The sequence below is a fragment of the Engraulis encrasicolus genome, chromosome 23 (assembly GCF_034702125.1).
Source record: "Engraulis encrasicolus isolate BLACKSEA-1 chromosome 23, IST_EnEncr_1.0, whole genome shotgun sequence".
In the NCBI taxonomy this organism is placed as follows: Eukaryota; Metazoa; Chordata; class Actinopteri; order Clupeiformes; family Engraulidae; genus Engraulis; species Engraulis encrasicolus.
This window is the reverse complement of record NC_085879.1, coordinates 31,002,472-31,014,971: the sequence shown is the minus strand read 5'-3', so window position 1 is coordinate 31,014,971 and position 12,500 is coordinate 31,002,472. Positions and strand designations below refer to the sequence as shown.

The 12,500-nt window shown below is 42.5% G+C and overlaps 1 protein-coding gene across 1 annotated transcript in view; it reads right to left on the bottom strand.

The window, feature by feature from the left end:
• The window catches only part of chrnb4 (cholinergic receptor, nicotinic, beta 4 (neuronal)), a 62,170-nt gene that overhangs the window by 4,277 nt on the left and 45,393 nt on the right, over positions 1-12,500 (bottom strand). Inside the window, exons 4-10 of the mRNA XM_063189899.1 lie at positions 12,062-12,171; positions 5,427-5,631; positions 4,605-4,815; positions 1,344-1,454; positions 468-746; positions 252-398; positions 15-152 (exon numbers count right to left, since the gene is read on the bottom strand). Coding sequence (XP_063045969.1) covers positions 15-152; positions 252-398; positions 468-746; positions 1,344-1,454; positions 4,605-4,815; positions 5,427-5,631; positions 12,062-12,171 — 1,201 coding nt within the window. The remainder of the gene's footprint in view (positions 1-14; positions 153-251; positions 399-467; positions 747-1,343; positions 1,455-4,604; positions 4,816-5,426; positions 5,632-12,061; positions 12,172-12,500) is intronic.

Below are 12,500 nucleotides of genomic sequence, written 5' to 3'. Positions count from 1 at the left end.
ACCTCCTGCTCCACCTCCTCCTCTCTGCCTCAAGTCCTGGGCCAAGGTGAACCCATTGGGCAGAAAGTCGGAGCGTAAATCCGTGCGGAAGTCCATGGCTCCCTTCCTGGCGCCGGCCTGTCCGAAACCGGAGCCATGTCCGAACCCGGAACCTTGTCCGAACCCGGGACCCTGTGCGAACCCGAGAGGACCACTACCACCACCACCACTGGAACTGGAGGGAGCAGAGGAGGAGGTGTTGGCACTGCCACCACCACCACCACCGCCACCGCCAATACCACTCTTCCCACCAACACCACCACCACCACCACCGCCACCACCCATGCCACCAGCTGAGTAGAAGTGCCCAGGTGAGGAGAAGGCAGACGTGAGCAGGGCGGCAGACGACGCCGAGATGGTCGGCATTTTGGGCAGGGTTGAGGATCCAAGATGGCCGCCGAAACCACCAACACCACCACCACCACCAAAGCTACCATCACCGCAACCGACGCCGCCACCGTAGTCGAGCCCCAGGAGTCCTCCTCCGCGGTGGGCCCGGACGCGCCTCTGCTGCCTCAGCCTCTGCCTGGCGGAGCTATTCTGGGGCCGGCGCATGAAGAGCAGCATGGGCAGCTTGACCAGGAAGACCAGCTTGACCCAGGCGGGCATGGTGTGCGTGCTGGGCGAGCGGTGGTGCACGTTGAGCACGCACACGCTGGTGATGATGGAGAAGGTGACGAGTACCATGGTGAACATCAGGTACTTGCCTGTAGGGGGCAGCATAGAGCACAGTAGGCACGCACACACATGCACGCACGCCACGCACACACGCGCAAGCATAAATGCGCGTGCGTGCATGCGTGCACACACACACACACGAACGCGCGCACGTACAAGCACACACACACACACACACACACACACACACACACACACACACACACACAAACACACACACGCACACACACACACACACACACACACACACACACACACACACACACACACACATACACGTGCAAGCACACACATGAACACACACACGCACGCATGCACGCATGCACGCACACAAACACACACATTATGTGGTGACACTTTTTTAAAAAGATCTATAAATATGAATGAATATCCAGAGATCCATATTTACACACAATATATTTATGCATACATAGCTTTATTTTATATGCAAATAATATTACATAATACTCAATTTTACGTCAAAAAAGGGACAGGGACAGAGTATGATGGTGAACATAAGGTAATTAGTGTCATGAGAAGCGCTACATAAAAATAATGTATTATTGCTACTTTAATTATTATTATTATTATATTATTACTATTATTATTATCATTATTATGATTACCGATTAAAGGGACGTCAAGAGAAGTCGGCGGCACGATCTTGGAGATCAGCAGCAGGAACACGGTGAGGGCCAGCAGTACTGAGATACACAGCGTCATCTTCTCACCACAGTCTGAGCAGGAGACATAAAGTAAAGGTAAGGTAATGTAAGTGAAAACCCATCTGGGAAACTTCAACTCCAATGGCGCCCTATGGGAGCTGTGCGGCGGGACGGTATCATGCTCAGGGTACCTCAGTCATGGAGGAGGATAGGGGACAGCACTGGCTAATTTCTCCCTCTACCAACCTGGTGGATCGGGAGTTGAACCGGCAACCCTTGGGAACAAGTCTGATGCCCTAACCGCTTACCAATGACTGCCCTCACATAAGATAATGTGACTTTATTTATACCCAAAGGTAGATTTGGTTGCAGGTAAAAGTAGTAAAAGCTTACACAAAATTGTTGTCAATACTGATAACAATGAAGTAAAAGCTTGCATAAACAACACAATACTAATGATAGTGACAGCAGCATGGAGATACACAGTGTCATCTTCTCACTGTAATCTGAGGAGGAGGCATGCACTATACATTTCATTACATTACACTTAGCTGACACTTTTATCTATAGCGACTTAGTTATTATTTAACCCTNTCGCGCCGGATGCATCATCTATGATGCATCAAATTCAAAGCCCTCTCCACGCTGACACAAAAAAAAATCCATCTCAAAAACATCCTGCGTGTCATTTCCAAACGTCCTGCAGTACGCGGAAACCGCCACAAGAGAGCAGCGGTCAACAACAAGTTGATCACAGCTCGGCGAAAAATGCAAAAATGGAGTAGAAGCGGTTTCCCTGACCGACGCTGAGATATCGACAAATTGCAAAAGGTTTGTATACAAATTTCCGAAATATAACTCTACATCCTTTAATTTGAACACTTGCTTTGTGCAATTAATCAAGGAAGAGTTTATATTTTTACACCGTGTTGCAGAGAGATCGTGCTAAAACTGATGAGACATATAAGCACCATCCGGCGGTGGCAGGAAGTCAGCCATCAATGCATTTGCTCCATAGGGAAACTTACAAAGCATACCACGACGATCGTTTAACAAAACACACAAGTTGTTTTACTTCAAGACAAAGATATTGCCTTAAGAAACACGTTTTACTTGCGATTTTGAAAATGTAATGCAAAATGTTGAAATTATGATCTCGTAAAAAAATGCATTGAAGTGAATGGAGAAATGGTCCAATTGTAGTAATGGACCCATATATTCAAATTACACATCAAAAATGAAAAATGATCTATATTACACTCATAAATAGGTTGTTAAGCATTCGATCAGCTATGTTTTTACATAGATTTTAAAAAATTACCCAACCAGGCTGTGGGAAATGTAAAATATGGTCCTGCTAAAACAAGGATAGGCTTAAAAAAATGGCAGGATCTCACTAAATATTTAAAGATAATCCTCAAATTAAATTGTCTGACAACTTTTTTAAATAAAAAAAAAAGATGCAAATGCATTAAAAGTCATTTTTCAATGGTCATGAAATTGGAATTTTCATTCCCTTTAAAGCCTGATGCATCATATATGATGCATCAAATATCTCAGTGACTTTAACAACATTTTGAATTTTTTTTTTACATTTCTTATAAGGGACCAATATTGAAGCAAATTCCAAAAAAATATAATTTTCTCTCATTGCTTTCATGGTTCAGGTTTCACAGGGTTAAGTACAGGGTTTTGGTTATAGTCCTTAGAGCAGTGAGGGGTTAAGTGCCTTGCTCAAGGGCACCTCAGCCATGGAGTGAGATCAATGATACAGTATAGAAGTATATACAGGTCGGTGAGTGAGGTTGATGCCAAAATCGAAGTAAATTCTCCTTAATCAGCCCCTTCAAGCTGTAGGAAATATTTGATTTGCACTGGCAATCTGAAATTAAAGATGTTCCATTTGCACTGGCTACTGTACATACAGTACAGCATTAGAAGGCAATCTGACATTGAAGACATAGACAGATTGGCCAGACTGACTTAGTAACAAAATTGATCTGGTCTTGGTCTTGGTCTTTGTGACGCTCCCGCGTCAGTCTTGGCGCGGCTGTGCTGCGCTGCGCTGCATCATGCCCTGATGACCGGTGCAGTGGGATCACCTGCGCTCAATTCTCCTCTCCTCTATATAAAGGACTCATTCTCTGTTGTACGTGGCCCGTGAGCAGTAGGCTCCACGTTGGCCATTTTGTTTGGTTTGTTTCTGTTTTGGCTTTGTGCTGAAAACTTGCAAATACTTAAAGGGACACTGTGCAGGAAATGGTCAAAAAAGGTACTGCAACTATGCTGCTCATTGAAACTGGGCTGCCTATTGCCAAATTTGATGTTTACATGAAAGTTTACTAAGTAATAAACAAATATTTTCTAGTATGATCCAAGTAGAGTCATTTTTGCAGCTAATTCAAAAAATGGAATGGAATTTGAATTGGAAATTCAAAATGGCGGACCATGGAAAAGATCCCCCTTTTCATGTATGAAAAGTGCCATTTTTCCAGTCATAATGAATACTTAGAATTTGATAGTGGTGGTAAGTATTCATGAAAAAGGTAACATTAGTGAATGGGCAGCATGAATTCTGGAAATAAACAACTTAAAATCTCACACAGTGTCCCTTTAAGTAAAAATAATTTTGGTGAATTTGAAAATCTTGTTTGGCGTTGCGTTTTTGGGTAATTGTTGTTACATACATTGAGTCGCATGTAACAGTCTTCAATACATGGATTTTCTTTTTTTGGTTTCCCCTGGCTGCACGACCCTGGCTGCGCACAACTCAACCTCTGATTGTTGGAAACCGCTGTCGGTCAAAAAATTAGCTCACTTGGTTGGCTGCCAGTATCTTGCCCCTCCTCACAACACCATGTTCATAAACAAAAAAAACATGTACGTATACCAGAACAGATGCCACCTTGCCAGAGGGCAGGTAGAAGACCAGATGTCACCTTACCTGAGGGCAGGTAGAGGACCAAACTAGATAGCAGCTTACCTGATGGCAAGTAGAAGACCAGACCAGATGGTACCTTACCTGAGGGCAGGTAGAAGACCAGATCATATGGTACCTTACCTGAGGGCAGGTAGAAGACCAGATCATATGGTACCTTACCTGAGGGCAGGTAGAAGACCAGATCATATGGTACCTTACCTGAGGGCAGATGAAAGACCAAACCAGAGCGTGTGGGACCTTACCTGAGGGCAGGTAGAGGACCAAACTAGATAGCAGCTTACCTGAGGGCAGGTAGAAGACCAGGATGGCCAGCGAGGTGATGAGCACGCAGGGGATGATGAGGTTAATGGTGTAGAAGAGCGGCTTGCGCTTTATGATGAAGTCGTACGTCAGGTCCACGTAGGTGGGGTCCTTTGGGTTGACCGTACGCCGACCTGGAAGGGCCAAAATGTCCCACTCGCCACTGGGCGTGAAGTCGTCCATGCTGGCCACCTTAGGGTCAAAGTAAAAGTTCAAAGGTCAAAGTTGAATTTAGTGTTTATACACATATCTAAAACTGTGACGCTGGTTTTTGATTATGATTGGCTGATTCAGTGTTCAAAGTCTTAGTGAATTGACTGAAAACAAACAGCATTCCAAACAAAGATTCTATGTGCGTCCATGTTAAACGATTCCACTGGAATCTGGTGCATCTGTGGTCAGGAGAACACAGGAAGAGGGCATCTATGTTGTCTCTAGTTGAAGTGTCAGAATGATTGCAAAGTAAAAGTCTGTTTACTGTGAAATTGCTCATGTTCTTGACATACAACAGACTTTTAGTCAGAGTCAAAAGTCAGCTTAATATTCATTTTCTGAAAATGTACAAGACATTTTCAAAACAGTGCTGTCCCTCATCCCTCTTCCTGTGTGCTGAGGTACCCTGAGCATGGTACCGTCCCGCCACACTGCTCCCTTGGGGCACCGTTTGGGGCTGCCCCCTTGTACGGGTTAGGCATAAATGCACATGTTTTTTGTGTGCAGTGAGCACTGACTGCTGTGTGCTGTTGAGTACTATGCTACAATGACAGTGGGAATTTCCTAGGTGGGTTTGTATTGTTATGCACCTCTGACTTGAGCACCAGGTCGATCTCGGTGTGGTCATAGGTCCAGGAGCGGAACTTGAGGGTGCAATTCTGCTGGTCGAAGGGGAAGTGCTTGACCTCGATCTTGCAGGCGCTCTTGTAGATGGCCGGAGGCAGCCAGGCGATGCTGCCATTGAACAGCACGATGGCGTTGGTGAATACTGTCACCTCGTATGTCCCGTCAGCACTGGAGAGAGGAGAGCAAGACGAAAAAGGGGGTTAAGAAAAATGAGAGCAGAACAGAGATGGAAAAAAAAGCGGTTAGAAGATGGTTTTTATAAGGTAGTGTGTTGGCTGCTGGTTGCAACCAGGTGATGGCATTGGTCAACACGGCACCTTGTTCATTCCATCAGCACTGACGAGAAGAAAATAGCGGCTGAAGTACATCCGTCGACCAATGTGTACACATACTACTAAATAATCCACACCTACTACAGGTATAAGCTCTCCCCAAACGTTATTAAACAACCGTTTTGGTTATTTGTTTCTGTGCGGTTTTTACTGTCACTTTGCAGAGATTGGGGAGGTGGAGTTGAAAACCGTCCAATGCCTTCTATCCTCTATACTAAATCATTCCATCTGGTAGCCATCTTGGTGATGTTCCTTTGTCATCATTTATCTATTTTGGGGGAATGAAAATGAATGGGGGAACACAGGTAAATGCACTCTCCAATAACTGAAAGGAAAGTGAGTGGCTGAAAGCACAGGGAAATCTGATTATTATAGCGTAATATGTCAGCACTGAAGAAAGCAGAGCAAGTAGAAAAAGGGAGGCTGAGAGCAGAACAGAGATCGAACAACTGTTGCAAACTTGAAATCATGTAAGAAGTAACTGTGTGTACAGTAGTACTGCTAAGAAGAGAGTAGGGCAAAATGGATTGTGTAGATTCCAAAGAGAAAGATTACAAGATTACAAGATTCATTACAGAAAGAGGGCAATTACAGAATGTAACTGTTTTCCTGTTCACAATTTGGGCACCAACATGAGAACAAGAAAAAATGCCAATTTTTTTGCCACATGCTCCGAGTGGGTGGGCTGGAAATACAGGTCCCAAAAAGACTGAAGTAAAAAGACAACTTTAAATACAACCTCTAAATAAGAACTAGCACACTTCACACTTGCCAAGTATCACTCTGGAACTATGTGACCAAGGTCTAATCTTTTAAGTACATTTTGTCCTTATTGCCCTAAATGCTTATATTTTGGGTTGCAAAATATGGCTGAGCACCAAAGTCGTATATTTTTTATACACTAAAACTGACTTTGTCCAGACACACCTCGGGTGATAAATTAAAGTCTGAGAGGCTATGTATTTGGGTAGTTTTGGCCAACGCAAGCAATATTTTAGACTATAGGCATGAATTGCGAATTAGGAAAGAGCTGACGTAAGAATGAGCTGGTGCAAGATTCGTAGAGGAAGCTTAGTTGCCAGTCAGTCAGATTAATGGCAGCAGCACAAATACACAATAGCTTAATGAAAGATGAGAAAAATAGGTTAAAGGAGATGAGAAAAAAACTTGGCCATGCGCCAATACACATGGACTTTGTTTTTAACGAGTCCAATGTAAGTCTTGTTGTGTGAATGAAGAGACTACATTACACTCCACTTGGCTGACACTTTTATCCAAAATGACACACAGTTATTTACAGCAGTGGTGTAGTCTACGTAGAACGCGTATACGGAGTATACCCACTTCTAAATTTCAGGGATTTCAGTATACCCACTTAAAATTGATTGATCCATTGTTTTGAATAGCACAAACATATACAGTATACCCACTTCAAAAAATGCTCAAATATACAGTATACCCATTATAAAAAGTAGACTACGCCACTGATTTACATGGTTCTTTACAGTCCTTTGGTTAAGTTGGGTTAAGTGCCTTACTCAAGGGCACGTCAACCATGGATATGGAGGAGTAGGGAGAGGTAAAGGTGGGATTTGAACCGGCAACCCTCTGATTTTAAGACCACCCCTCTAACCATTAGGCCACAACAGCCCCCAAGACATTTTAATCATAGGAGAGCTTTTGTCAAGAGAACGTTTTTTTCTCGTCTCCTTTTTCTGTGATATACAAATCTTGGACCAATGAGCTTCAAAACCCAAGAAGCGGGCCAATTTTTGTCCCCATTAAAAGCATAGATTAAGTGTCCTGCTATTTGTCATTGGAAATGAACTCACATCCATGGACAGCACCATCTGCTTTATGAATTAAATATTGAGCTCTTAAAAATGTCAATTTGTGGTTTTTAATTGAATTTGGGCTAAGTTGGCACAATAATGCTATGCTGTTATGCAGGAAATTAACTGACTAGACAGTAAAGATGCAGTGCTAATTCAACACTTAGTGCAGTGGTTCTTAATTTGGGGTGCGGGCACCCCCTGGGGGTGCACCAGAGATTTCAGGGGGTGCACGGAATTTTGCTTGTGTTGAGGTTGTGACAAATTCTGCTTGCAAACATTATAATATGACCAAATTAAGGGCAAATTAAAACATATTTTGGTCCCCATTTTAAAATCATTACGGTATTGATTAATGGCTCAAGCAAGAATCATTGTAATTAATCACTTAAATCATTTTTAGTGTGAATACACGTGTAGAAGTTTGAGTAGGGGGTGCGTGGCTTGTCTTTGGCACAGGGAAGTGGGTGCCTATAAGAAAAAAAGGTTAAGAACCACTTTCTTAGAGGGTACTCTAGTCTGGAGAGAAAGTGATGACTTAACGCTGTATTCTTTTTTTTTTTTTTACTGTTGTAGACAGCTCTGGAGAACTCCACAACATGTGGATATAGTATGGAGTCTGGATGTGTCTGTGTAGCAGATGGACGCTGACGTATGTTGTTGGGATGATTGATGACGGATACCGCCAACCACATGTTGTACACGACAATTTCAGACAGACATACATACATCGTGTGGCGGTGCGGGACGCCGCAAAATTAAAGTAAGCCGGAAAGCAGAACACTTTTTCATAGGCAAAGCAACTTTTAATATTTCTCAAGGACTTCTCAGACAGATTATATTACAAGGGAGTCCCCCCATTAGATAGTGCATCTTTAATTATGATTCTGTCTTGTATGATAAAGCAGATGCTGTGATGTTGATATGTGATGTTCAGATGATGGATGACAGACAACCAATTGGATATATAGTAACTAAAAGTACCACTAGTTTGCTTTGGTAGAATGCTCAAAAGTCCCACCGTCGTGTTGTAGTCTCAAGTCAGGTCAAGTCAAGTCGGTTTTATTGTCAATTTCTTTACATGCGCTGGTCATACAAATAATTGAAATTACGTTTCTTACTTTCCAATGCAAACAGACATAGACTCTAAACTCTAGGTGTGGACATAGACAATTAGACATAGACAGTATGCATTAGACCTAGAGCACCTATACAATTACTTTCTATGGCAAAAATTGGGCGGGTTTTTCTGCTAAATGCCATTTTTACCCTCACACTGGCATCCGATGCAGCCCAATTGGCCGGGAAACAGCCCAATCTGGCAACATTGTATACTGATTGATCGTAGAGCAATTGCATGTAATAGGTGTTAAAGATATCTCTGCCCTAACAAAGCGGATGACATTAATAGCAAAGCTAGTAGGGCCCACTGGTAACCCTTAGTGAGGCCCCAGCAAGGTCGTGGGCCCGTAAGCAACTGACGTCCCTGCTTACCGATAGTTACGGCGGCAGTGTTGTACAGGGAAATGTCTGGCAGCCATGTGTAGCATATGTAGAATGTACTGTAGTCAATGGAGAATCTTGGGACGTTGGAAGGCAGACACAGACACCCACTTGTTGTAAGGCAGACAGAGACACCCACAGAGACACCCACCCATATAACACACAGGTAATATCAGGGAGGGGAAAAATCAAACTAAAGAAAAGAAATAATAAAAAGACAAATTTGAAAAAACTAAACAAATACTCTGTGAGTTGAGGTAGACAAGAGTAACATAACCAGAAATGAGTGTTGACAGATACATCTGTGATCTAGTATTGTGATGTAGGAGTAAGAGAAAAAAAGGACGTGCATGATAATCACTGTAGAAAATAGATACCTGTATATATACTGTATATGCCACATGAGGATAATAGTGAGCAGATGACAGTCGGACACTGTTTAGTTGTCAAATGCAGGCGGATCAACAAAAGTTTAAAGGACCATCAAGCAACTTTGACTGTTTCTCAGATTTCTCAGATTTTGTTGGGGTTTGGTTCGTACTTCATGTCATGTAATAATTAGATAGCAGCATGGCGTGTGTGTGTGCCTTACTTGCTTACCAAAATGTTCCAACAATAGGCACAATAAAGTTTCTGACCAAACAAGATCTCGTTGGAGTTCCCAGTTGTGCTTTAATAAGACTTTATTTGTGATTCTCTGTGCATGACTGTCTCTACAGCAGCCAAGCTGTCAAAGTGATGGATGACAGACATCAGCACCCACTTGTTGTACAGGACAACGCCGAGTATCCATACAGTGTTGCCAGATGTGTCTGATCAAATCCCGCCCAAAAGGTTCTCAAAAAACGCAAAAGTTTGCTAAATTCGCAAAATTCGCTAAATATGATATTGAGTAAGATCAGGATATCTGTTAAGAAATTCTCTGCATTTTATACATGTATTATTGAAAATATAAAATGTGATAAAAGTATAACCTGTAGTTAGGACTTTTGCTTTCTGAGTTTCTGGTTAAACTTTGGTTAAACTATGTTCCTGTGTGAGCTCTTGCTGTGAATTATGTGACATCTGTACCATGAGGAGACCTCTCTCCCAAGGTTGTCTCAGACAAGTTACCACTTAGCTGAACTATGACCTTGTATGTATATTCTTCTTTGACGTGTTCCATCAGAGAGGGCCTCCGTGGAAGGAGAGACAGAGAGACCAAATATAGTAGTTTTCTTCCTGCCTTTGTGTGTCTCCTATTTCCTTCTACATATGCATTTTCAGGAAAGATGACGTTAGTGTTTACTTGTTAGGGACTAATAAAGGCATGCCACCGCTGTCAGCAAACTGGGCTTGTATCACTTCTGTAACATCACTTCTGTAACATCTCTGTGAACAAGACCCCCATTCTGCTGCAGAATTTAAATGCTATCTCTGTCTCCTGTGTGGGTTTTCTTTCAGGTTTGTTTTGATAAGGTGATACAGTGAATTTATTCACAATATCTGAGGCCAGAGAGAGAATAAAACACAGTGAACAGACCTGTGCCATGTGCAAACACTCGAAACATCAATTAAACAGTGTCCAAAACACAAAGAAGGCACTGTATGCAACTATAAGTCTTGAATTGTTGCTTCCGTGCGTGCATTACAAGGAGCTGAGGCAATGGAAGACGGAAGTACAGAACAATGTTGGCCTAATGTAAGCTCATATGGGACATGTATTGAATAGATAGCATGTGTGTTAGAAGAGTCATTGCAGTTATTATGAAAACTGATGATCCTGCGACCCCTGTCTGCCTTATCTTACAGTAAAACTATTAGTGGGCCCTAGGACTTCCTTATTATAATTATCTCTTCCTCAGCATATCCATCTTCATCATATCTTCCTCAAATCATATAGATTCCAAGCGTTCAACCAACTTAGCAGGGGACGTCCCTTGCACTCACGTGTATGTGTCTTGGCTGGTCAATAAAACGGCCCCTATTCTCTGCGTCCTATGGAGCTTCTGGTCATGTAATTGTAAGACCGTCTCCCCTCTGCACAGAGTAATACAGTATGTGAGCTCTTTAAACATAGAGCATATTTGCCTGGTCTGTGTGGATCCTTTTGTTGTGTTGAATTTTACACGAGTGTAAGACATTTCCATACAATGTTCATAATACTTAGGCCTATTTAAAAGCCAAATACCAGAAAGAGTAAGATTAAGATAATGAGGCCAGAAAGAAGGGACTAAACATTGTAAATGGGGCTTTCAGTGCTGTGCATGACTTCGGGTGCAGAGGGAATGGAAGATGGATGAGACACTCCCACTTGTTGTAGAGGACGATATTGGGCAGCCATATGTGGCGGGAAGGGATGCACAGCTTGTCAATTATTCTTGCACATTTGATTGTGGTTCTCTGTTATGTGCATGACTGTCTCTAGAACAGACATATCTCATAAGATAAGATAAGAAGATAGTTGCATGGCCGCTGGCTTTGAGGACCCTCTCGAAAAACGAGATTTTTATCTATCCTCTAATAAAGAAATTTGAAATTTGAAATTTGAAGATGTATGAGAGACACAGATACCCACTTGTTGTAGAGGACGATGTCTGGCAGCCATAAGTGGGGGGATAGGGATGCACAGGGATGTCAATTACTCTTGCATACGGTATTTGATTGTGGGTCTCTGTTATGTGCACGACTGTCTCAAGAACAGACAGATATTAGATATAAGATGTATGAGAGACACATATACCTACTTGTTGGACAATGTCAATGTGTATTGACCAGATACCATATGCGTACTGCTTATTTGAAAGCCAAATACCAGAGAGAATACAATTAATTACCGTAATAAATTGAGGCTAAGAATCTTAAATTGTGGGTCACAATCCTATGTATGACTCTTCTGAGTATAAACCGACAGGGTGTTTAAATGATGTATAGGGAGACACAGATACCCACTTGTTGTAGAGGACGATGTCGGGGAGCCATATGTGTCGGGAAGGGATGCGCAGTTTGTCGATACCCTCATACTTGGCCGGGTCCCAGGACAGACGATAATCTTCCCAGTTCTACAGAAGAAAAACACATATATAACTAGAATGGCACTCGGTAGAGCGCAAACCTTCGCCTATGCCACTTATTTTTTTCTGGCCATCTTCAGAGTGTGGGGCATAACATTCTCCAAATGTTGGTGTTAGTTTCATGTAAATCGGACCGGATTATCGTAATATTACATTTTTGGCCCAGTCTTGACCTCTTATTCAATTCAGCATGCACACGTACTTCTGGCATATAGTGCTTGGCAAAGAAAAACGTTTTTGACCTTTTCATGACCTTGACCTTGACCTTTGACCCAATCACTCCCAAAAAGTAATCGGTTGTTCCTTGGGTCATGACC